The sequence below is a fragment of the Podarcis vaucheri genome (genome assembly GCF_965113315.1).
Source record: "Podarcis vaucheri genome assembly, chromosome: 3".
In the NCBI taxonomy this organism is placed as follows: Eukaryota; Metazoa; Chordata; class Lepidosauria; order Squamata; family Lacertidae; genus Podarcis; species Podarcis vaucheri.
In genome coordinates this window covers 109,415,834-109,442,303 of record NC_138761.1, presented here as the reverse complement: position 1 = coordinate 109,442,303, position 26,470 = coordinate 109,415,834, and the positions used below count along the sequence as shown (strand labels likewise).

Sequence of the window (26,470 nt, the reverse complement as noted above, 5' to 3'; positions counted from 1 at the left end):
TGATGGAAAAACTGCCATCTACTGAAAACTAAGAGTGGCTACTGTGGCATCTGCCATTCATCCTTTATATTGTTTTCAAGTTTCATTTCTGTATTTGCTTGCTGGCTTATTTCAAAGGTGATCTGTTTGCAAACTTTATTTCAGCATTTCTTCAGGTCAGCATAGAATGACATACAAGATCATTAGACACTGCAGTACTGAGTTGGCTCCTTCATGTGAATGTCTAGTCTTCTACAGCAGACTGTGATAGATTTTCTTTGTAGAATAAAGGAACATTATTTTGCTTCCCATTGACAATCACTGATTGTTTCAAGTGGCAAAATGTTTTCATGTCATACTTGTAACTTTTGTTTCTTTTTTTAAAAAAGGCAGTTTTAAGACTGCGGCTGATAAAACCTTCCCTTTTCCCCGTCATGCTAGGAAATTATAGGCCTGTTTCCAACTTCCTTTTTTGACCAAGGTAGCTGAGTGCAAAGTGCTTAACAGCTCCAAACGCTTATATAAAATTAACATCAATTTTGATCTGACTTCTAGCTAGGGTTCAAGGTGGAAATTGCACTAGTTGCCCTGTTCGATAATCTGTAAAAGGTAAAAAAAGAAGAAGTAAAGGACCTCTGGATGGTTAAGTCCAGTCAAAGGTGACTACAGGGTGCGGCGCTCATCTCACTTTCAGGCCAAGGGAGCTGTTTGTCCACAGACAGCTTTCCGCGTCATGTGGCCAGCATGACTAAGCTGCTTCTGGCGAACCAGAGCAGTGCACGGAAACGTTGTTTCCCTTCCCACTGGAGTGGTACCTATTTATCTGCTTGCACTTTGATGTGCTTTCGAATTGCTAGGTTGGCAGGAGTTGGGACCGAACAACGGAAGCTCGCCCCATTGCAGGGTTTCAAACCGCTGACCTTCTGATTGGCAAGCCCTAGGCTCAGTGGTTTAGACCACAGTGCCACCTGCATCCCTTGGATAATCTGTACTAGAAGGGAAGTAGGGATTGGGCCATTTATAATTCTCTTGGATGTCTCAGTAGTTATTGATACCATTGGACAGGAGTTGCCAACATGGTAAAAGGTAAAGGGTAAAGGGACCCCTGACCATTAGGTCCAGTCGTGACTGACTCTGGGATTGCAGCGCTCATCTCGCTTTATAGGCTGTGGGAGACGGTGTACAGCTTCCGGGTCATGTGGCCAGCATGACTAAGCTGCTTCTGGCGAACCAGAGCAACGCACGGAAACACTGTTTACCTTCCCGCTGGAACGGTACCTATTTAACTACTTGCACTTTGACGTGCTTTTGAACTGCTAGGTTGGCAGGAGCAGGAACCAAGCAATGGAAGCTCACCCCATTGCGGGGATTCGAACTGCCGACCTTCTGATTGGCAAGTCCTAGGCTCTGTGGTTTAACCCACACATACCTGTGGGCAAATAATATGCCCATGGAAGCCTTTCCCACAGGGTTCCCACCACTGAAATGAGTATTGAAAGAAGCATTCTATTCTAGCCAATATAATATATTGGGGTGTAGCTTGGCTGTAGGGTGTGTGTACAGATGTACCCACAAAGGTTTTCCAGTTTGCAAAGATGTCAATGGGCCCAGAAAGGTCAGCGGCCCCTGTCTGGACTATGGTAGCTTTCTGGACCACCTGGATAGCTTGAAGTCAGAAATGCTGTTTTACATTTGTTCCACTCCTACCAGATCAGTAGGTGAAAGGTGATGCCAGCAGCTCTGGACCTCGAGGACTTTCCTAAGAAATTATGCAAATTTCCACCCCTCCACCCATGTTCTTTAACATGTGTGTGAAACCACCGGGCAAACATACTCATGGATTTCGAACATGGTGCCATAAGTATATTCTATTTCTCCTTTCCTCCAGTAATTGAAACCCCGCACAATCAAAATGGAGATTCTGTTTGCTAGGGGGCATGGCCAACCCAAATTTGGTAGATATGACTGGTCCTGGATGGGGTTGTACTTTCTTGCATGCACCTTGGGAGTGCACCTGAAACTGATATGTTCATGTTCAGATGTCTAGCCAAGAGGAATGACTAGCGCTTCAGCTGGTGTGCCAGAAAAACAACCAGGCTACTGTAATGTGTGCTTTGGTGTTGTATTGGCTTAAATATTGAACTATACTTGATTTCAGGCTTTCTGTTTAATAACAATTTGGAAACTTCAGCTAGTCCAGAACGAAGCAGCTCATCTCCCCCCCCCCCCAATACTTGCTGCAGAGAACATGTAAGCATCACTTAGCTTCACCATTTTCCACTTTATTTCCAGGCTAAATTCTAGGTGCTGGTTTTATCCTTTAAGCCCTCAGGTTTTAAGGAGAACATATTCTCTACCAGAACAATGTTGCTTCAGGTGCCACCATCACAGGAAAAAGAATACTAGGAAACAGAAATAGATATTTTTTTAGTGGTTCCAGTATGCTGGAATTGCCTCCCCGGAGAATCTCTACAAGCTCCCTCTTCCCCAGTCATTAAGAGATCTGTAAAGATGTTTTTATTCTACCTGACTTTCTGAGAAAAAAGTTTCTTCTTATTTCAATAAGTGATGGACTAGTGGTGCGTGTTTTTAGTTTGTTTTAGGAATTGCTTTATGAAATATTATGATTTTACTGTAAGTCACTCTGCGGGCTCTGTGACTGAAAAGTAACCTATAATTTTAAATATAAATAAGATGAATAATCCTCCAATTGAAAAATGGCCTAAAAAACAGAACAATTATGAATGATTCATCCCTATCTTCCACATGCTGTTATACTTCATGTTTTCAGAGAATAATGCCTTAATTATATTTTTGCAGCAGAATGGTATCCAATAATTTGGTATCTGTCAGGGGATGATTAGCTGCTTGTGCTTAAAATTGTGCCCCTTCAGAGTTTGTGCGGCCCCACAAACCTCTGTGTGTGACAGAGCTCCTCAGACATGTCTGCTCTAGTCACTAGTAGAGTCTGACAGTGGCTGCCTGCGGAAGCGCTTCCAGCAAAGAAGTTCCTTAACGGAAACGCGTCTCCTGGACTCACGACGTGGCAGCTTCCGGCGAAGCATGGGTCTCCCTGCAGTTGCTTCTGACACCTCCCCGCTATTTTCGCTGGATGTGTCTCTCACCCCTTTCTCTCCCCTGCTGTTTCCTGCCTGGGCTGCTGCGTCTCTCTCAGCATTACTGAGATCCTCCTCCAGAGACCCCTCGCTCCCCCTCCTTGTCCCTGCTTTGGCTGCTGACTCTCTCCCAGTCTCTGGGAGCCCTACCAACTCCCTTTCCTCTGATGTCAGTTCCCTGACATCCACCTCCCCTCCAGGGCCCCCTTCTCCCCCGCCCCTACTCTCTCCTCTGGGCGGTGAGGAGCTGAAACCCCGAAAAGAATCCTCTTCATCTTCAGACGTCTCGAACATTTCCCTCCATCGGTCTTCGTTCCGACTCGCTGAATCCTCCTCCACCTCGGAATCAGAGAACCCCTCCAACTCTTCTTCTTCGTCGGTGGTGGCGAAGTATTCCCTCCGGAACCTCGCCACTGGCTGGGGTTTACGAGGGAATCTCTGATGAAAAGTTTCAATCAAAACCTCGTCATCTACATCCTCTGCCCTGACCCAGGTGTTTTCCGACTCCGGCTCCCCTTCCCACATTACCAAATACTCTACTTGCTCTCCCTTCCACCTGGAATCGAGAATCTCCGCTACATGGTAGCTGTGTTCTTTTTCCTCCATAGCTGGTCCCCTATTGACCCTCCCCTCTCTGTCCCCTTTATACGGTGACAGCAACGACCTGTGGAACACTGGGTGCAACTTCATGTGGTTCGGTAACCGGAGTCTGAAAGCCACTGGGTTGACCTGTTGCGTGACTTCAAATGGGCCCAACCTTTTGGGTCTTAACTTCTTACAACCTCCTTTGAATGGTAACCCTTGGGTGGACAGCCACACCTGGTCCCCCACCCTAATGCTTTCCCCTTCCCTTCTGGTTTTGTCTGCCTGCCTCTTATATTCCTCCTTCGCCCTGTTTAAATTAAGTTGGAGCTGGCGATGGATCGCTTCCATTTCTTCAACGAACTGTTCTGCGGCTGGAACGCTCCAGTTCTCCCCTTCCCCCCCTGGGAAGGCTCGGGGATGACACCCGTGATTAGCCAAAAAGGGGCTCATCCCCGTGGACACGTTCTCTGCATTGTTGTAGGCAAATTCTGCCAACGCCAGCTTCTCCACCCAATCATTCTCTCTGTCATTCACATAACACCTCAAATATTGCTGGAGGACACCATTAGCTCTTTCCGCCTGCCCGTTGGTTTCTGGATGACGGGCAGTTGAGAAATTCACCTCTACATGCAATAAGCTCATGAGCTTCCTCCAGAACCTGGAAGTAAATTGTTTCCCTCGGTCAGAAACCACCCTCAAGGGGGCGCCATGCAGCCTAAACACATTTTCCACAAACAATTTAGCGGTTTCTTCCGCTGTGACCGCATGTGAGCAGGCTATAAAGTGGGCCATCTTGGTTAACAGGTCTACCACAACCATGATGGCTGTTTTCCCTTTGGACCTGGGCAGATCAGTCATGAAATCTATTGCCACTGCCTCCCATGGCCTTTCCGGCGTGGGTAGTGGTTCTAATAAACCTGCCGGTGCCCGCCTCTCCCCCTTGGCTCGTTGGCATTGGTCACACCCTCTCACATACTCCCGCACATCTTCCCTGACCTTGGGCCACCAGAATTCCCTGGTAACCAGCCACATGGTTTTGTGTTGCCCAAAATGCCCTGCTGTGGGGCTATCGTGCAGTTGCTTGAGTACCTTTTCCCTCAATTCCCCTTCAGGTATGTATAACGCTCCCTTGTAGTACAACGCCCCGTTTCTCTCCTCAAAACCCCCGGGTTTGTCTCCCTCCCTCCTGAGACCCCTGAGTTTGTCCTGGGCGTATTCATCCTGCACCGTTCCCTCTACCAGTTCCCTTTGCCCCACCAATGCCGCCCCACACACCCAGCGGTCCTCGGGAATGACATGGGTCTCTTCGGGTGCACCCTCTCCCTCCAAATATTCAGGTTTGCGTGAGAGAGCGTCCGCCCTAACGTTCTCTGGGCGTGGTACGTAACAAATCTCAAAGTTAAATTTGGAGAACTCCTGGGCCCATCTCAACTGCCGTTGGTTGAGCACTCGCGCAGTTCTCCAATACTCTAGATTCTTATGGTCCGTGCACACTTGCACCTTCTGTTGTGCACCAATTAGCAGGTGCCTCCATCTCCGGAAGGCCTCATGAATCGCAAGAAGTTCCCGGTCGTACACCGTGTAGTTCCTCTCAGATTTGTTCAGCTTTCGCGAAAAGAAGGCACACGGTCGCCACTCTGACCCCTCCTTCCCCGGCTGCAGAAGAAGCACCGCCCCTATGGCTCTGTCAGAAGCGTCTGTTTCGACCCTCAGCTTTTTTTGTAAATCCACATGTAGAAGTTGTTCATCAGAGGCGAAGGCCCTTTTCAGTTCCTCAAACGCTCGCTCCGCCTCCCCCGTCCAAACAAACTTCTTTTTACTGCTGAGACAGTCCGTGATGGGCGCCGTCAGGTGGGCGAAGTTTCGGATGAACTTACGATAAAAGTTTCCAAACCCTAGGAACCTCTGCACATCCTTCTTGGTCTTGGGTGTTTTCCATTCCAGCACCGCTTGAACCTTGCCGGGGTCCATGGCCAACCCCTTGTCTGACAAGCGGTACCCCAGGAATTCCACCTCCTTGGTATGAAACTGACACTTCTCCAGTTTCACCCACAGCCTGTTGGCTTGCAGCCTGCTCAACACTTCTCTGACGTCTCTCACATGTTGCTCCTCATTCTCCGAATACACCAACACGTCATCTAAGAAGGCCACGCAATTCTTGTAGAGCAAAGGCCCCAGTACGTGGTTCATGAAGGCTTGAAAACACGCGGAGCCTGTTTGTAATCCAAAAGGCATAACGAGGTATTCAAATGCCCCCAAAGGGGTGAACATGGTGGTCTTCCATTCATCCCCTTTCCTTATACGTATCAGGTTGTACGCCCCCCTTAGGTCCAGCTTTGTAAAAATCTTTCCTTTCCGCACCCTGGTCAAAATATCATCAATCCTGGGCATAGGAAAAGCCGCCGGCTCTGTCACTGCATTTAACCGCCTAAAGTCACATACCAGTCTCGGCTTGTCCGTGTTTTTTTTATCCACAAAAAACACTGGGCTACCCCCCGCTGCCTTGGACTCTCTGATGAAGCCTCTCTTCAGGTTCTTGTCAATGAACGCTCGCAACTCCTGCAATTCCCTGTCTGACATGGCATACAACTTGCCTACAGGAAGCTGTGCTCCAGGGAGTAAATTGATCTGGCAATCAAAGGGCCTATGCGGGGGTAGTTGGTCAGCTTCCTTCTCGCTGAACACGTCGCTGAGATCAGCATACTGTGGTGGCACCTTCCCCTTCCCCATTACTTCAGTCCCTGCCAGGGTGGCTTGGGCCCCTGCTGACCCCTTTTCCCCCCTGCAGTGTTCTAAGCAATGTGCTGAACCGAAGGAAACCACTCTTTGATGCCAGCCCACCAGCGGATCATGTAAGGCTAGCCAGCTCATTCCCAAAATAATGGGAGCGCCTCCCAAGGTGGCCACATTAAACGCTATCAGTTCTGTGTGCCTTGCCACCCTCATTATCATTGGGACGGTCTGCAAGCTAACTCCTCCTCCCAACAGTTCCCTGCCATCGATCGTGGTCACCTGCAGGGGGTTGCTTAAAGGGATAGTCTGTATCTGATGTTCAGCAGCAAACTCCTTGCTCATAAAATTGCAGGAGCTGCCTGAGTCCAACAGCGCCTTTATTTTTAGGGGGTGTCCATTTTGCAGCTCTAGCGACACTTCAATCACTAGAGCAGGTCGAGGAGCTTCTGGCACGGGCACTTTCACTGCTCTTTGGCCTGGCTGCAGTGCCCTGACGGTGGCAACCAGGCGTTGGCTTTTACCTGCTCCGTTTCTCCCTGCTCTCCCCCCTCAACTGCTCCCACCATCCCTTGCCATTCCTTCCTCTGGGGGCAGACACTGGCAAAGTGGCCTGGCTGTTGGCAGAGATAGCATTTCCGGGCTCCCTTTCCCTCCTTCTTCGCCCCCTCACTGGGCTTTGAAACTGCGCGCGCGCGGGCTGTTCCGATTTCCATCGGCTCTGCCGGCGGGAAAGCTGGCTCAGGAATGTCTGGAATGCGTAACTCCTTCCAACGTTCCCCTCTCCCTTCCCGCCTCTCCAAAGCTCTTGCCTCCTGGCGCGCTCCAATGGTCAGCGCAGATTTGGTCAGCTGATCCATAGACACCGCCCTGGGGCTCCTGGACAGCTCGTCTTTCACAGCCGAAGAAAGACCTTCTTCAAATAGCATCTGAATGGGTGCTGCCGATAAATCCCACCCCAATCTGTGAATCAGCATGGTAAATTCAGTCCAGTACTCACGGACAGATCTGCTTCCCTGCTTGCAAGCCATTAGCTGTCTGCGCACCACCCCTTCCTCAATATCGCTGGAAAACATGATATCCATTGCACGAAAGAATTTCATAGTGTCCTTTAGGATATCGTTGTGCGTTGCCATCAGGGGTCGAACCCAGTCCCGCGCCCCCTTCTCAAGATGCCCAATTACGAAAGCTACTCGCGATTCCTCATCAGGGAACTCATCAAACTGCACATTCAGGGCATATTGCATCTCGGTCCTAAAGGCATGGTAATCCTTGGGGTCCCCCCCAAACTTCTGCACCAATCCTGGTACCTTTCTGGGGAACTGAGTGGTTCTCCCCTTTTTGTCAGCATCCTGAGCCCTTCTCTCCTCGAGCCTCACCGTCTGCAGCGCAAGTTGGACCTCCAGAGCTTGATACCTTTCTTCCAAGCTTGGACCAGCTCCAACCCCTGCCTCTCCGGTTCCGGCTGGGTTGCTCATGATGCTTTCTCCTGCACAGGCAGCGTACAAAGACTGTCAGACTGCTGTCAGGGGATGATTAGCTGCTTGTGCTTAAAATTGTGCCCCTTCAGAGTTTGTGCGGCCCCACAAACCTCTGTGTGTGACAGAGCTCCTCAGACATGTCTGCTCTAGTCACTAGTAGAGTCTGACAGTGGCTGCCTGCGGAAGCGCTTCCAGCAAAGAAGTTCCTTAACGGAAACGCGTCTCCTGGACTCACGACGTGGCAGCTTCCGGCGAAGCATGGGTCTCCCTGCAGTTGCTTCTGACACCTCCCCGCTATTTTCGCTGGATGTGTCTCTCACCCCTTTCTCTCCCCTGCTGTTTCCTGCCTGGGCTGCTGCGTCTCTCTCAGCATTACTGAGATCCTCCTCCAGAGACCCCTCGCTCCCCCTCCTTGTCCCTGCTTTGGCTGCTGACTCTCTCCCAGTCTCTGGGAGCCCTACCAACTCCCTTTCCTCTGATGTCAGTTCCCTGACAGTATCCAAAGGATACAATAAATGGTATCCTTTTTTAAAACAGTATAATTTTCCCACCCCTAACTCCATACAGTTTGTAGAGGAGACTTTCTTCCTTTGCTCTTCTGAATGATCCATAGAGCTACTCTTCTATATCAAGTTTTATAATCCACACCCATGGAAATAGACACAATCCATTATATCAGTTCATCACTTGCACCAATGTATATATTGTATATATTAGTACAGACAAATCTAACCCATCATAAAGATGGATTAAAATGAAAGAATGAAAACTGTAAAAATAATCTGAAGTCAGAAATCAAGAATATCTCATAAACTTCCATTTTATACTACTACTACATTTTGTAATACATTTTCCTCAGTTTATGAGGCCCAAGAATACTGCAATCATGCATCAACTTCTGTACGCACCATTATCTGTAATTTTGGGTGACTGGCTGATTTTTTCCCCTACAGAAATATCCAATTTTTTCACAGGAACTTACTTAAAAATCAAGTGCAATGAATCAGTTTTGTTCCTAAGTGCCAACTTTACCACTCTTTTCATTTCTTACTAGCTAAAACAAGGTGTTTCACTCATGCTGTGTGCAAAACCTGGGTGTGTTACACACTAGAAATAAGAAATAAGTAAATAAAACATGCAGGGTCTAGTTGGGGAAGTGAACATAAAGCCACTTTATATTCAGCCCTGCGTATCCTCTCTTCATAAGGCTTTGTTAATTTTATGTTTAAACATTACTGCCTAGGATGAAAGGGAGTAATCTAGTAAAGCAGAAACAGAAGTACTATACTTCTGTTGGTGGTGATAGGTTTGCTCAGTGCTTTTTTAAAAGAAAAAACCACGAAGTTGTTACAGTTAAGTGCCACACTTTTTGTGGGGAGAAAGGTTATGGTGTTGTGTACCCTTGAGTACCCCCAGAAAAAACACTGGGTTTGCTTTTGTCTATGGTTGCAGAGAATGCATTTGGAAAAGCTATACATAAATATTCGTTATAGTTCTGTTCTTGAACTGTCTGGCTCAATTCATGTAGATTTCTAGTATTGTCCTGCCTTGAAGTTGTCCACCAGTTAAACATTCTTCCCATAACTTTTTACTGACAGCCCTTTAAGATAGGACCTATCATAATTTGTTTTGAGCAATGGAGATCTAATGTTCATAGGTACTAAAGGCAAAATAAAATCTAAGGATCCTTCCGGATGGCAGCTTCCCTAGCAAGGAATTATTATTATTATTACCCCACCAATCTGGCTAGGTTTCCCCAGCAACTCTAGGCGGCTCCCAGCAGAATATTAAAAACACTAGAAAACATCAAACGTTAAAAACTTCCCTAAATAGGGCTGCCTTCAGATGTCTTCTAACAGTCAGATAGTTGTTTATTTCCTTGACATCTGCTGGGAGGGCGTTCCACAGGGCAGGTGCCACTACTGAGAAGGCCCTCTGCCTGGTTCCCTGTAACCTCACTTCTTGCAGTGAGGGAAGGAATAGAGCATTGGCTGCTTGGCTGGCATTATATAGAGAAGGAAGAAAGGAGAGGGCAAGGTTGTTGGCACTGCCCTCTTCCCAACCATTCAAGAGATGGATGCAAAAATATGTCTGTTCTACTGAGAAATGTTCTCATCTCCTCATGATCCTTAAGTCTTTTTAAGACACCTCACCCGGTCTTAGCTTAAACAGTCTTTGCTTTGATCTTTATACAAAACGGAAGGGGGACTTCCTGTTTACACCTTTCCGTTTCAGTGCCAAATTTTGCCTTATTTTCCCTTTAGTTTCCAGTCTTAAATCTTGACCTACTCACAGGTTGTTGCTTAGCTGCCAAATTGTCACAGGAAAAAAGGCCAGCGCTCTCCGGCAACAGCTGCGTGGCTTCACTCCACAGAAGTAGCGATCGACTCTCAGCACCGCGCCAACCCCCGTTCCGCTCCGGAGCCCCTCGCGGGATTCCCTTGCGAGTTGGGGGGCGCTTTAGGTGCCCGCCGAGTCCCACGGTCACAGGCTTCGTCCACCTGTGGTTTTCAAAGGGCTCCCCGCTTCGCCGTAGCGGCAAGACCCGATTTCCGCGGAGCTTCTCCCTCTAAGCTAGAAGGAGACCGCCATTGCCAATGGCGGCGCGCCTCCGGAAGTCCTCCTCCTCATGCTCCTTAAGGATCTTTGCTGCATATTTTGGTATGAGGCAATGTGAGACTTAGGGAAGCCACTTGGCCAGGAAGATTGCTAGGAGGCCTTGAGACAGTCTTTTTCTGTCTAACCTATTCCCGGAGGGTTCTTTTAAGCCTTATTGGTGCGGGGAAGAGAACCACATCTACTACTCTAGACCTTAGGGGAAAGGAGGGAGAGATGCCCCACAATTGGCTCACACGTTTGTCCTCTTGGAAAGGATTTTGAGCAAATATTTATTGCAAATGCCTAACTCCCGCCTTTCAGGATAGAAAACCTACCAATCTGTAACACTGTTAAAACCAAGTTTGCAACAGATTAACCCCCTCCTCCTCCTCCTTCCAGGAGCAGTGGGATACTGTAAATATAAGAGAGCTGTTGTGTAATTCTAGGGCATGGGTAGGCAAACTAAGGACAGGGGGCCGGATCCAGCCCAATCGCCTTCTAAATCTGGCCCACGGATGGTCCGGGAATCAGCGTGTTTTTACATGAGTAGAATGTGTTGTTTTATTTAAAATGCATTTCTGGGATATTTGTGGGGCCTAGGAATTCGTTCACCCCCCCCAAAAAAAATATATATATATAGTCCAGCCGCCCACAAGGTTTGAGGGACAGTGGACTGACCCCCTGCTGAAAAAGTTTGCTGACCCCTGTTCTAGGGGCAGAGTTGTTGCAACCTGGACGCTCATGATGAACAAATGCATTTTTCAAGAGCCAGGATGGAGCACCATGCCATCATCACTTCCCAGATAACTTTGGTTCTCTGTGGCACGGCAATACAAAGAAATAAATAATTTCCTTTAGAAATAACATCTACACTATAAGTTTACTGACAGGAGTGAGACCTTGTCAACAATACTTTTTATTAATGCTTTTCTTGTATACTGCTTTAAGGGGTTTATTTTGCAATCAAGCAGTGTGAAAATTTTATGAAATGTATGTATATATGTATGTATTTTATAGATAACACCCACTGGCTGTATTCCATCTTCTGCTACTGTTTTTGGCCCCTGCTGGAAGAGGCTGAAGACCTTACCTCGCATCAGCTATAAGAGTCCCTTTTCATGATATATATTGAAGCTAATCTTTTTTACACTTGTCATACATTTTCCATTAACTGGATTTTCTTTATGAATGTGGGTTTACTAGCTTCCTTTATTTTATTCCTGTTAATCTTAAAAGTAAATCTATCCTTGGGCCCTTAGGCTTGAATATTTGATTTAATATTTGCATTCGAGGAGGAGGAGAGTCTTCAATATAGTCTTGACCTTAACAATTTTGAAAGTCAAAATCTGCATAGCAATGTAATAGCACTCTTGGAAGCTTAAATAACATTGCCTTGGCTCTCCAAAGTTTCTTTCAGACACAGTATATATGTAAAATAAAATTGAGAATCTTCTATTGTGGCTTAGAATGCTATTATATTACACTTATTTATAACATTCAGTGTAATTATCTCAGGACTAGTAGCCCTTACAAAGAATTACCCCATGTTAGTGATTTGCAATGCATCACACACAGACCAGGAAAAAAATTAAACTAATTCTCTCACTAATGTGTATAAGTATGAAGTAAACTAAAAAGGGGGAAAGAATATGGTCATTAGGAAGAGTAAGGGTATTGTTTATTTATTATTTTTTTAACTGCATTTATATAGCCACCCCATAAAAGGAATTTTATTAGATGCTTGCAAAAAATAAAACACATATATCACTGAAAGGGTCAGTCTGTAAATTGTATGTTATTTAAAAGAAAGGTTTTCACCTGACACCTACAAGACCATAAAGCAAGCATAGGCAAATAGGCCCTCCAGATGTTTTGGGACTACAACTTCCATCATCCCTAGCTAATAGGACCAGTGGTCAGGGGTGATGGGAATTGTAGTCCCAAAACATGTGGAAGGCCAAGTTTGCCTATGCCTGCCATAAAGGTTGTGATGGTTGAACATATCTGCTAGTACTAGTTCGTAAGCAGGTCAAGATGGCTGAAAAAGAACAGAATCAAGGTGCTGCAATGGCAAAGTCCATACCTCAACCCAAGTGAAATGCTGTGCATTTCAGAGAGCTGTGCATAAACAGATGCCAGCAAACCTCAATGAACTGAAGCAACATTAAAAAATTAAGAAGTTGTCCAGTAGCATCTTAAAGGTAAAGGTACCCCTGCCCGTACGGGCCAGTCATGTCTGACTCTAGGGTTGTGCGCTCATCTCACTTAAGAGACCGGGAGCCAGCGCTGTCTGGAGACACTTCCGGGTCACGTGGCCAGCGTGACGAAGCTGCTCTGGCGAGCCAGCACCAGCGCAGCACACGGAAACACCATTTACCTTCCCACTATAAAGCGGTACCTATTTATCTACTTGCACTTAGGGGTGCTTTCGAACTGCTAGGTGGGCAGGAGCTGGGACCGAAAGACGGGAGCTCACCCCGCCGTGGGGATTTGAACCGCCGACCATATGATCGGCAAGTCCTAGGCACTGAGGTTTTACCCACAGTGCCACCCGCGTCCCCAGCCGCATCTGCCGCGTCTGCACATGAAAGCTTATACCAAGAAAAAACTTAGTTGGTCTCTAAGGTGCTACTGGGCATTTTTTATATTTTTTTCTATACAGTGGTACCTCGGGTTACAGACGCTTCAGGTTACATACGCTTCAGGTTACAGACTCCGCTAACCCAGAAATATTACCTCGGGTTAAGAACTTTGCTTCAGGATGAGAACAGAAATCGTGCGGCAGCGGCGTGGTGGCAGCAGGAGGCCCCATTAGCTAAAGTTGGTGCTTCAGGTTAAGAACAGTTTCAGGTTAAGAACAGTTTCAGGTTAAGAACGGACCTCTGGAATGAATTAAGTTCTTAACCCGAGGTAAAGGTAAAGGTACCCCTGACCATTAGGTCCAGTCGTGACCGACTCTGGGGTTGAGGCGCTCATCTTTTAACCTAAAGTGGTGCTTCAGGTTAAGAACATTTTCAGGTTAAGAACAGACCTCCGAGACGAATTAAGTACTTAATCCGAGGTACCACTGTATTTCGACTGTATCAGTCCAGCACGGCTACCTACCTGAATGTGAAGCAACATTGTAAAGAAGAATGGGCCAAAATTCATCCACAACAATGTGGGAGACATATAAAGTCCTACAGAAAACAACTACTTCAAGTTATTGCTGCTAAAGGTGATTCTACAAGCTATTGAATCATAAGGTGCACTTAGTTCTTCACACTTGGACTTTCCATTTTGGCCTTATTTCTGTTAAATACGTCATGAGACGGTGTAATATGTCATATGTTGTTGTTCATCTGGGGTTGTATATCCCTGATTTGAAGACCTGCTAAGGAACAGATGATTGTTATTATGTCTTCCTATGTAAAACCACAAAATTCCAAGAGGGTGTACTTTCTTTTTCCCATGACTGTAGCTCAGTTCTGTGTAGATAGCAGCAAACAAGGCTTACATTCTGGAATCGCAGAGATAAATGTAGTCTGTCTTCCCTAATATAGGAGTAGCAAAGTTCTGTGAAAGGGGTATTCTCACAACCTGCCAATAGGTAGGGTTTAGTTGGCTCTGTTCATGAGTGTTAACTGCTTTATGTGCAATATCTCAAGCTGCATGTTGGCTATAGTCGTCCAGTTTTTCTAGTTATGGGGTTAATTTGCAACATATGACTCCTGCATCTCAGTATTTCGCCTGTTGTGGACTTAAGATCATGACTGAATGGAATCTAGTCACTGATACGTACTTACAATGAGCAATAGCACATGAAAGGTAAAGGTAAAGGGACTCCTGACCATTAGGTCCAGTTGTGACCGACTCTGGGGTTGTGGTGCTCATCTCGCTTTATTGGCTGAGGGAGCCGGCGTACAGCTTCCGGGTCATGTGGCCAGCATGACTAAGCCGCTTCCGGCAAACCAGAGCAGCGCACGGAAACGCTGTTTACCTTCCCGCCGGAGCGGTACCTATTTATCTACTTGCACTTGACTTGCTTTCGAACTGCTAGGTTGGCAGGAGCTGGGACTGAGCAATTGGAGCTCATCCTGTCGCAGGGATTCAAACCGCCGACCTTCTGATCGGCAAGTCCTAGGCTCTGTGGTTTAACCCACAGCGCCACCTGCGTCCCAATAGCACATAAAAGGTAAAGGTAAAGGTACCCCTGCCCGAACGGGCCAGTCTTGACAGACTCTGGGGTTTGTGCGCCCATCTCACATCTATTGGCCGGGGGCCAGCGCTGTCCGAAGACACTTCCGGGTCACGTGGCCAGCGTGACAACGCTGCTCTGGCGAGCCAGAGCCGCACACGGAACGCCGTTTACCTTCCCGCTGGTAAGCGGTACCTATTTATCTACTTGCCCCCGGGGGAGCTTTCGAACTGCTAGGTGGGCAGGCGCTGGGACCGAGCAACGGGAGCGCACCCCGCCGCGGGGATTCGAACCGCCGACCTTTCGATCGGCAAGCCCTAGGCACTGAGGCTTTAGCCCACAGCGCCACCCGCGTCCCCCCCAATAGCACATAGTATGATCTAATTAATGTTGATAGGTCAGAATATTGATCTAGTGCAGTATTGTCTACTCTGACTAGCTGCAGCTGCCTAGTGTTTTAGCAGAGTGAGGTCTTCATAATCACCTGCTTCTCTCTGAGAGAGAGAGAGAGAGAATGCATGGGATTTCATGCACTGAAAGCATGTGCCCTGCCACAGTTACCCTGCTGTCTTGAGTTCTAATTGTGACTGATTACAAGTCATGGACCATCTAATGAACATTGTTCAATTCTAAGCTGTCCAAAATGGGAAAGTGTCAGTTGCTGGAAATAATTCACATACTATACTGCAAAAGACAGCATGAGGATGTGAAAGCTGAATATTTTTCCGCCGGAATTCAGGCAGGTTGCTGACATTTTTGAATCTGAAGAAGAATGTTTGCACTCTAAATATTACTACGAAATCCATAGCTGTGATCCATAGTGCTACTTGACATGCACTCTCTGTGCGTTTTAACATTTCTCCTTTGAAGAGCAAACCCACATGTCTTATCACAAACTGCTTTAGACGTTCTTCATCATTTCAAGACGAAACTTGCCATGAGACACAGGGAGTGAGAAAAGCAAGCCTTCATGCAAAAGTAGTTGCGTGGGATTTTTTTATCCAGGTCCTATATGTATCTCAGCCGGACCCCATAGTCTCCTTTGACTGGACTTAACCATCCAGGGGTCCTTTTACCTTTTTACCTTTTGTGTATGTATGCAATGTATTTATATCAAAAGATATAGAGGTAGTTTCTAAACACAATTATTTTATCAACACTAAATTAAAACAACATAGAACATGGATCATATTAAAAGGTTGCATCTGCCACTCAGTAGCTGAACTGGTGCTTTGAATTGGTGCAACTTTCTACCAATAGGTTTGGGATCAAGGCGTAAATAAATGTCTATTCTAGCTGCCAAAATTATTCTCAACTTTTTCACCAATGTCTAATTCATGAATTGATTACATATTGGTAAAACATTATCTTATCAGCTAAAATTTATGGTGCGTCCGATTCCTTTTCTTTTCTCCTTTCCTTTGATTTTGCTTGCTTCAATACTCTGGAGTTATTTTCTCAGCAGGCAACTTTCTGCAGTACACCTGCTCGCTGCTTTTAGCAGACTGTTGTCTGGATTGTTTAGACTGCCTGGACAGCCTTTCGGTCCCCCCCCCCTTGCTTCCGTGATTTAATTCTGAAATCTCTCTTTCCCTCTCTCTATTATTTTGATAGTATTAGCAGAAACCATTTAGAATTCTGAATAAGATTAATAAAACGCAGTGGATTAGTTTGAGGAGCTTTAACATAGATAATTTGAAAAATGTGTATACATAACAGTTCTACTTCAAAAGTTGACTTTGTAAACTTATTGCAAAGAAGCTGTGTAGGTAATTAAATATTTGCCTTGGGGAATTATTTGCAGTTAATTAAAATCACAAACTTTCAATGCATACCTGCTTTACAGATTATTAAATTTGGATCAGATGTTAACCACCCAGGTTTCTCACATATCCCGCATTGATCGTTTTTGGCAGGTTTAGGACGCTGATTCTTTGGCCCGCTGCCCACCACTGGATAAAATTTCATAAACCACAAGTTTATGAAAGTGACGTTTCTGAGTTTGATATACCTGCGGACCTGCACTGCCCAGTTTATTTGCACTGGAAGCAGCTGATTGATCGGCACACTGCTCAGATGTTGTCAGCAACAGCTAACTGGAGGAGATTGGCATGATGGGATTGCTGAGATCCCATCATGCACTTCTTCCCCCTGCGATCCAATAAGTGCTGGAAATATCTAAAAAGACTGCAGAACCAACCAACCAACCAACCTGTACACTCCAAATTTGTTCCTATCACCAATTCACTGGGCAGCAAGGAGGTGCAATAGGATATTAATGCACCAGGAGAGTTAGACATCCCCATGTGCTCAGTTGGGGTAAGAAGCATGTGTGAACTTGTGTGGGGAGGAGGCTGTGTTGACCTTTGGATTCATCAGAAGCTCGGTTTAAAGCTTGTTCAACAGAGAATCCACTTCAGTTTTATTTATTTTATTTTTATTAGAATCCTCCCAAGATGCCAAAGCTACACAAGAACATAACCCAATGCCTCATGCAGTCTGTGAACAAGATCAAGCTGACGGTATGGTTTCGATCAAAATATTCCCCAGAATCCTAGTAATTGATCAGATGGGACCATAGAAGTTTTCATAGCTATAAAAGTCAAGTTTTCCCTCACATGGTTATTGATGCCTCGGGGAAACATCCATAAACTTCAATGAATAGCTGCTGCAACCATTCAATTTGAGTAGCATAATCTCTAATGTAAGCAAAAAAGAAACAGGCCTTCCAGTTAAATTGTTATAACAATATTGATCCAAGGTCATAACGTAACCTCATTGAGTCTTGAGAAGATAATGACTGTAGTTTTCTTTATTTTTTAATAATGCAAGTGTCATTTATTCATTACTGCTTAATAGAATGAATTCTTTACTGGAGAATTTTAGATATTATTATTTTTTATAGCTGATTGGAACTTGGCATCATTCAATATGATCATTATTCTCAATCACAGAAATTCTGAATTTCACTTAGATATGTTCTGATAAGTAGTATGCCATTCCATTTCTTTTCTGTTTTTATGATTAGTTTTGATTATAAATTGTATGCGCTCTTGAGTATCATATTGGTATAATCTTCCAATCGTTATGATGTCAACAGGACACCAAGAGGAATCCACAGAGGTTGAAATGAACACTCAGACAGAATCTCAAGTCTCCTACATGGAAGCAGAAGGTACTTTCTGTACTTTAAGAATGTGAGCAGGACAGGAAAAAACATTCCAAAATGATAAAGGCTACATTTTAAACAACATTTTAACAACATTTTTGCAACAAACATCTGTTTCTTCAGTTGTCTGGTACCGAATGAGAACAGGAAATAATTAATATCCCGATGACATCTAAGTGGAAGTCTTGAAAGCGGATGTATTCTTCTTGCTAAACCTATGAATGTTGTTACAGCTTTGTGCTAGATGATTTGGCCCTTACTCTGCCATTTCTTTATTCTCACATATCATGTTATATGCTAGTTACCTTGAAATTAAATATTTTTCTCCTGGAATATTTCTCAGCCTAACTAAACAATGATCTTGAAGAACTTGCATTAAAAACTCAAGTCATCAGTTTCAATGTGACTTACTTTCACAGTTTATGTTCAATATGTTAGCTTTATTTCACTGAGGCTTCTCTTGAATTCATTAGACTGACAATGTCCGTTGAAAAACTGCTGCCTAAGTTAAACAAGAACTACATGGTGGGCATATATATCATTTTCGATAATAATATTTTATTATTTATACCCTGTCCATCTGGCTGGGTTTCCCCAGCCACTCTGGGCGGCTTCCAACAGAATATAAAATGACTTGACTAGTAGTCTCTTTGCGTTTATTATGGTCTGTATTCTCTGTGTTTCGTTCTGTTCAGAGACTTTGATAACCCAGGAAGAGACCATACAAGAAGAGAAACCACAGGCGCCTGAGGTAGATAGAACTAATCAGGAAAACAAAGGGGAAGAAAAAGGTAAGCTGGTAAATTCTACTAAGACAAGTGAGACCCTAAAGGAAAATGTTGCTGTGTTGAGTGTTTCTCCATTTCATCAGCCCTCCCCTTGGTTTCCCTCCACCTTCCAAGTCAGCATTCTGTGCTCATTGGACATGCACAGTCCTCATTGGGCTGCTTTAGGTTTTCTCTCTCTCCATTGGCGAAGTGTCAGTTTCTCCATGGCTTTCTATGGCAGCTCTCTCTTCTGTCCCTGGAGACACTGAGAAATAGTGACCTACCCATTCCATGCCCCCCCTCCCATTTAGTTAACAATTCCCTCCACCCCACCCCCAAATCCTTAAACGTTATATGCTATGGCGTTATGGGGTTATTTTGGTGTCTCTCCCCCCCCCACACCACTATTTTAGTATTTCAGTGTAAAGGTACAGGGACCCATGACCATTAGGTCCAGTTGTGGCCGACTCTGGGGTTGTGGTGTTCATCTCGCTTTATTGGCCGAGGGAGCCGGTGTACAGCTTCCGGGCCAGCATGACAAAGCTGTTTCTGGCGAACCAGAGCAGCACACGGAAACACTGTTTACCTTCCCGCCAGAGTGGTACCTATTTATCTACTTGCACTTTGACGTGCTTTTGAACTGCTAGGTTGGCAGGAGCTGGGACCGAGCAACGGGAGCTCACCCCGTCACGGGGATTCGAACCACCGACCTTCTGATCGGCATGTCCTAGGCTCTGTGGTTTAACCCATAGCGCCACCTGCGTCCCTCATGATCAATCCTAAATCTAGTAGTGAGCTGTTTTGTGTGTCTTGGTTTTTTGCTTTTGAATACTTGATACAAGTTCTATGTGTCCATGCTCCCTTGAAAACTAGGTTGATAAATATGCCTCCCCCACCCCCCGTGTCTACTTTTGACTTAGAGGGGTGTGGCAAAAACACAAAACCCAATTAGGATGATTTAGAAAAGGAAATTTCCCAGGTGGCATCAAAATACCATAGGCAGACATTTGGCTTGGATCCATATTGTGTTCTGATTAGAATTATAGGTTATTCTTTTATCGCTGGCCAAAGTGCCGGAGGACTGTTGATAGAGGCCTCTTTTTGCCAGCGTGACCCTAGTGACCAAGTATGCAGTGCCATCAACGCCTGCACCCAGTCCTGGCACCCTCTTGCAGAGCTGACTGCAGTGTGACAATAGAAAGGCCCCACAATTCCCAGAAGGGTATTTGATGGTGGGGTCCAGGTTAACAATTTCCTCCTGGTCAGATCAGTCCACAGCTAGGCCACTCTTTGCGCGGGGGGGAGGGGGGGAGATACACTCTAAAGACACGCTTGCTGAGTGGCTGTGGCAATGGACATCTTGCCTTGGGGAGGGGACATGTTGTTACAGTCGAGCTAAAAGTGCTGTGCAAGATCAGGTTGTAAAAGGTAAAAAGCAAACACTGTTTTCAAATTTCATGCACCAAGACTCCCAGAAATGGTCGTGTTGGTCTGAGGTTAGGTTTGCACTGTGTGAAACTTAACATAAAGTTCAATTTTCACATTTAGCATGTGGCTTCATTGTGCCCACCTACCCATTTGCAATAGTCGTCTCTGGCATCATAATAGCATTCTCTAATCATGAAGGGCTAATAACAATGAGGCCTTCCTTTGTGAGATGCAGAGATCAGATGTTTTGAAATTAAAACCTAGTTATGGTCTTTGTGGAAAATCCAGGTCAATGATAACTACATCTTCCTAATTATGAACTTCTTTTGTCGGCTCCATTGACACTGATTTAATTGCAAACCTGTTTGTAATATTGACACTTTTTCCGTGGTGGAAGCTCGGGTTAATAGCACTTGCTTTTTCCTTTGCTCATATCCAGCTTCGTGGCATTTTCTTTTAATTTTTTTGCATTGCAAATCCAAGTTGAGACTAATCACACCCTCTTTATTGTGCACAATGCTAATGGCCTCAGCGCTGTGTTTCATTACTGTCAGTGATAATAGAATTGATATAATCCTTCCTGCAAATCCAGGTAAATGGTGTGACTTCTCCTTCGTTTGCAAATCTAGGTTAGAAAACGCAGGCTTATTCTTGTTGCAAATGCCAAAACCATTATGCTAATTTCTTCTGAACAGGAATTATTTACATTTTATTTTATGCCTCATCAAAAGCAAGTTGAACCGAATCTACTTTCACTATTTGTACCTTTCCTTCTAATACTTTACTGTCCCCTACAGCTGGTAAATTCCATTTAGCTCCCAGCGGATACATTATATTTCACCATCTGTTCTACCTAGGATTCAAATATATGTAGTATTAGAAAAGTTAATGTCAGGAAAGGGTGTTTTTTTTAGCTTGGCATTTTTTCTTTCTAAAAATAAGAGACTATCAAGGTGCAGACTGATCCTGTGAGTCTATTTTATCTGCAGTAGCACAAACTCTGCTTTAAACTGCTGCAGGTAAAACAGCACATAATCCTTGGCAAGGGGGAAAAGGCACCTTTCTGAACCTTCATCAAGGAGACCTACCACCCTGTGCACTTAATCGCTGGTCAGTCAGATGCTATGTTTTGAAGCTGAAATTTGGGGGGCTTGGCTAGTTCCTACATTGACACTGGGGTTGGGATTGGGCAATAAGCAAAGATCTATCAGCGTTCAAGCCCTGCATAGAGGCTTATAGGACGGAGCTGTGAAACTTAAATAAATCCCACTTCTGAGGATGCTGAGGGGGTAATTACTGCCTTTAGGGGATTAGGAATAGCTGATTTGTGGAAAATATGCCAGATTGACTTGGATTCAAAGTGTACTAGGCTCAGTGGAGAAGTTTAACGCTCTCAGGTTTGGCTTAATGGAACAAAACACATTTCATGCAAGCTTCTGTACATCTGATTATTGCCACAATGAACACTTAGCTCAAATACTGAATACAGTTTTAAAAAACCAACTAGCTACACGTCACAGGGAATCTATAAAAGGGTTAATTATTGGCTTCTGAGCATCAGGAATTTCAAGAATATCTTGAGTGCACTTATGTAAACATGTGGAGTTGCCTTGTACATAGGTAGGCCTGGTACATATACCAAGAAAAAAAGCACACCAAGAACGCAGGCCAATGTAAGTTTCAATAGTGGGAGAGGTCCCTACTCACAAGTCAGTAGTCAATAGTAACAAAAACTAATCCATTCAAAAGTATGTATTCTGACAAGAATTACAAACTCGGGTAGAGATTACAAACTCTAACAGAGCTTACAAACTCAAACTCATATAGATATGTATAACACAATAATTCATTACAAAGATCTTCTCTTCTTCACTCAACAATAATGTTGATCCTTATAATTTATCAGCTTGTAGATGGAGACTCAGTTTCAATCATAGAGCAGAAGTCAGAAGTCCATTATGGGTAGAAGCCAGGACAGGGCCCTGTTTAGATGTATTCACCTTCATCAGCTAATTTTTAAAGGGTTGTGTAAGTTTGAAGACTTTCGGATAAATATATCCTGTTGTTTTCTATGTTTCTCAGGGATAACAACTACGTGTGGGTAGATCAATATGTATCTTGAGCTTTTATGTGCTTTTTTTAATGTACCAGGCAGTCCTGGTACATAGGCATATACCAAGCATGATGGTTTGGCTAGAAGTGGTCCAGCGTGTCAGACAGATATTTCAGCCTTGCTGCTTAAGTTACCTTCCTTGGAGTTGCTGGGTATTGAACCTGGGATGGGACCTTCTGGATACAAAACATGGGCTGCACCACTTGCTCTGGCCTTGTTCCCCCAACCCATTAGCCAGAGATCCTGTTTTGACTCCATACATGGCATGCAGCTAAGCTCCTGTTTCTTGGGAGCAGTCTATGAACACTGCTAACATGCCCTATCAATTCATTCAAATGTGTCCCACACAAAGTGGACCCATGCAAGTCACTGGATGGTTAAACAATTGCATTGTGCGGTTGCTGAACTCAACCCGAAAACACATGTGAAACAGAAAATAAAACAAATGCTACTCTTTTTACAATTTTCTAAAAAAAATAAATTGCAGCATAGTGCTACTTGGAAGCAAGTCTCACTAAGGTCACTGTGACTTACTTGTTTTGTAAATCTCCCAGAGGACTTTGTTGAACGGGTGGTTATTGAAGAGATGAAAATAAATAACTCACTGGCCAAATGTGTTTAGGATTGCAGGCCTAATCTAATGGAGGATGCAGGGGGTGCAGGGAATCTAATAAGGAGATTTACTTCAAGGAGAGTTGAATTAGGACAATTTGCTTGAGAAACATTTCCAAAATTAATTTAGGCTGTGGTGAAACTATTTCCTCCTCTTATTGGCCCAAGGCAGGGGACATGTACTTAGTGGTCAAACCAACAAGATCTTCAAAAAAAAAGGCAGCTACTTCCACATTAATTATTGTAAGTAAAATAATACCATTCTCACTAAAGTATCTTCTACAGAAATTTAAGAGCAGCTCCACATTCACTTCAAGAAAAATGCTTTACACAAAAATCAGAAGCACTGGGATTATTTCCAAAATACTTTTCAGCTGTATCTCCTTCACTCATCTTTTCCATCTTCTCTTGGCAAAGCCTCAGGCAATTTAATTGCATCCATCCCTTTAAGTCTGCCACTCATTATGGATGGAAGAGAGGCAATGGCGATGAGAAGGGATTCAAGAAACCATAGAATGAGACATAGATCTCCTTGGCTTCTGCACACTGATGATTCTGCAGCACGGAAAACCTCATTAACTCTCTTGAGTTGCCTCATTTGATCATTGACAAAAGCCTCTCTGAGACTTCCTAAATTTGCACTTGAAGAGCACGTTCCCAACGTAGTACGATACAGGAAGTCAAGGAACAGGCGGTGAATAATGCAATGTTGTAGTGCTATAACTGGATTGACCTTCAGGATGAGCACAGTCCCTGTATGGCTTGGAAGTGTTAGGAATGTTGACACCATTGTGTGGCATTTGAAGGGATATGCAATGGGAAATCGCCTTGTGTGCAAAAGATCCCAGGTTGAATCTCTAGGATCTCCAGGTGGGACTGGGGAAGAACCCTGTTTGAAACTCTGGAGAGTCACGGCCAGTCAGTGTAGAAAACATGGACCAAAAGTCCGTATAAGGCAGTTTTAAATGTTCAAAGTCCTCCATTTAGAAGCATCCTAAGAGGTGCCCCCAGGGCAGATAAACAAATAGCACAAAATTCCTTTGAGTTTTCTCTGAAAGATTAGATGAAAGCTACTGCAAATCAACTCTTTTTACACCCTTAAACAAGCATGTATGTTCGACCCCTGCCCATTGCTCACCGAAGATTGATGACAACCGAAACCTGTGCTGTTTCCTCTTCATTCCCCCAAGGCCAACTACCTGACTGGAAAGTTTTATTAATGATTTGAAAGAGTAGCTTGTTCTAATGAAGTATTTTGCTGTGGATACTGCTTGCCATGTTGTTGACTGATGGAATAAAAAAGTACTGCTGTTTCCAGTCTGTTGATGAATAGCAGTAATACTGCATTGTAGGTCCATAATTTATTTCCTATCTAACCAACATTAACTAATATGGTGGCCTGAAGTGAGAGAAAGAAATATTTCTACAAGTGATCTGATAATAATTCACAAAAATCTATTCTATTCTAGTCTCCTAAAAAACTGATTTTCCCCCAGGAAACCATGGAATATTCCAAAATCCTTTTATTCACCAAAGAAGGAGAGCGGGGTAAATTTTTATCCATATTTTTATCCACACAGCATAAGCTGCTGTACGGCCTGGAGAGTACTTGTATGGAGACAATGTTCCCCTTCTTCCAAAATCTATATTCAAGGTGGTTTGATTCTGCCTACCTTTTTTACAATTTATAACAAAGCCTATCGTTTGAGAATTTTAGCCTCCTTCTCAGGGAATCCTGGAAAAAGAGCAGAGTCACAGAATGAAACACTGTTTTTTCCACAGGTCTTACCCCCCAGCTTCCTTCCAAGGTTTTCACATAACTCTTTACTGGCACATTCTTCCAGTCTTAGCAGTTTGCTCTGCTGCGAGTGACAGAAAAGTGGACACATAATGAAGGTATACTAGATGCATTTTGAACAGAGGTGGGAAAGTGGCAAACATTCTGCACTGAAGAACAGCCAGAACAAGACATGCATTTATTCATCAGCGATCTCTGGGGGGCCATAGGCCTGTGTTCAAAAAGAGGACCTTCCCTCCTGCCCATTTGTTGTTGGACTGCAACTCCCATGAAACCTGACCAATGATCAGGGATGATCAACGTGTGGATAAGCAGCAACTGGAGAGCCAAAGGGAGGGCTTCAATGTGGCGCTAAGGTGATTGTTTCATCAGGGCAAATATTTTCGTTTGGCAGAGGAAATGACCCCCTCCCTGTCAGCTCATCCTACACTCAAGTAGGACCCTGGCAGAGACACATGCCCAACTGGCATGTTCTCTCCCTCCTGGTCGATCATTCAGGAGCTTCGAAAGCTTTCTTCAGCCTGAACACCACAGCGACCGATGCCAACAGACACCGGCACACTTAAGGATCCGCAGAGTCTTTGCAGCTTACGTAACAGAACTCAGCATTTTGGCTAATCTATTTTATTTACATATAAACACACACGGAGCACTGCAACATGGCTCCCTCTCTCTCTAGCATCAGACAGCAAAGAGAAAAAGAACAAAGGACAATAGTCCCACTTCATGGAACACAGTAACACAAACATCCTGTCTCCATCACTTCCCACTTTGTGGAGTCAAAACATACACTGTCATGTGATAGACAAAAATCCCATGACTGCAGTCATGGAGCAGGAATTCTAACACTCCCAACCCTAAGTGCACTTTTCTGGGGGTTCTCTTAACACCCCAACCCAAATTTAGGGGCCACACAGTGGGAGGAAAGGGGAAAGCCCTGTACAAACAGAAGTCCTTGTGCATGGCTTCAACTCATGGGATTTATTAGTTGAATCCCACCCAAAGGTTCCCCAGCCCTGCCTTTTGGGAAGGATATATCCTATCCCTGCCGCTTGAGATCGTTTGAGATATGTCTACTACTTCTGTGGTAACTTTCCTAGAAAGGCAAGGTTGTGATCTCTTTATGTGTAAGTACTTCCAGCTTCAGTAGGTACTATCTTGAAACTTCAAGGCACTGCCCTTTGGCAGCAGACTTAGGAAACCTGTCAATCCTAAGCAACAGTCACCATGCATCATGGATGGTGGTACATTCTGAATTTGTTTTGCTCTGCCTCGTTTTAATCATAATCAACAGCTTCAAATTTAGGGAGATCATATTTCATTGTGAACATGCGTATACACATAAGTTTCCCTGACAGTTTCATATTGCACCATAGTCTATGCGGTGACTGGAGAATGTATCTCACTGTCATTTTACTGTCAACTTATTCTTTGCTAGATTTGAAAGTGTGAACATAGAAAAGACTAATAGAATACAACAGGGCAGAATATACACTTTGACCAGCTTGGCTTAAAGCCTTTTGAGCTTAATCCTTTGTAGAATTTGTCACCTTTTGATAAAAAGCAACCTCAGCTATTGTAACAGTGTTGTCTTTCCTTTTTTGCAGTTCTGCAAGGCTTTGTGTTTTTTCTACTCTTGTGGTTTTCTTAAAAGTACATATAACTTTCCAAACAGATTGATGGCACAAATGCCACAGATATTGGGGAGAAAGGTGGAAAGGTGTGTTGAGTCTCCTACTCAGTTTTTCTCAAAATTAATGCAGATTTCCCTTTTTAAAACTCTATTGATTGACCCACTATAACAGGATGTTGTGACTGTGGAAGGAATCTAGAATGTGCTTCTTAAAGGTAAAGGTAAAGGTAAAGGGACACCTGACCATTAGGTCCAGTCGTGACCGACTCTGGGGTTGTGGCGCT

General features: G+C 44.5%; 1 protein-coding gene across 7 annotated transcripts in view; it reads left to right on the top strand.

Annotated features, from left to right (window-relative positions):
- MACROD2 (mono-ADP ribosylhydrolase 2) overlaps window positions 1-26,470 on the top strand; it is a 1,043,571-nt gene that overhangs the window by 952,777 nt on the left and 64,324 nt on the right. For all 7 annotated transcript variants that reach the window (XM_082215586.1, XM_082215585.1, XM_082215587.1 and 4 more), the window contains 3 exons: window positions 17,111-17,188; window positions 17,767-17,841; window positions 18,531-18,626. In XM_082215586.1, the coding sequence (XP_082071712.1) occupies window positions 17,111-17,188; window positions 17,767-17,841; window positions 18,531-18,626 (249 nt within the window). The remainder of the gene's footprint in view (window positions 1-17,110; window positions 17,189-17,766; window positions 17,842-18,530; window positions 18,627-26,470) is intronic.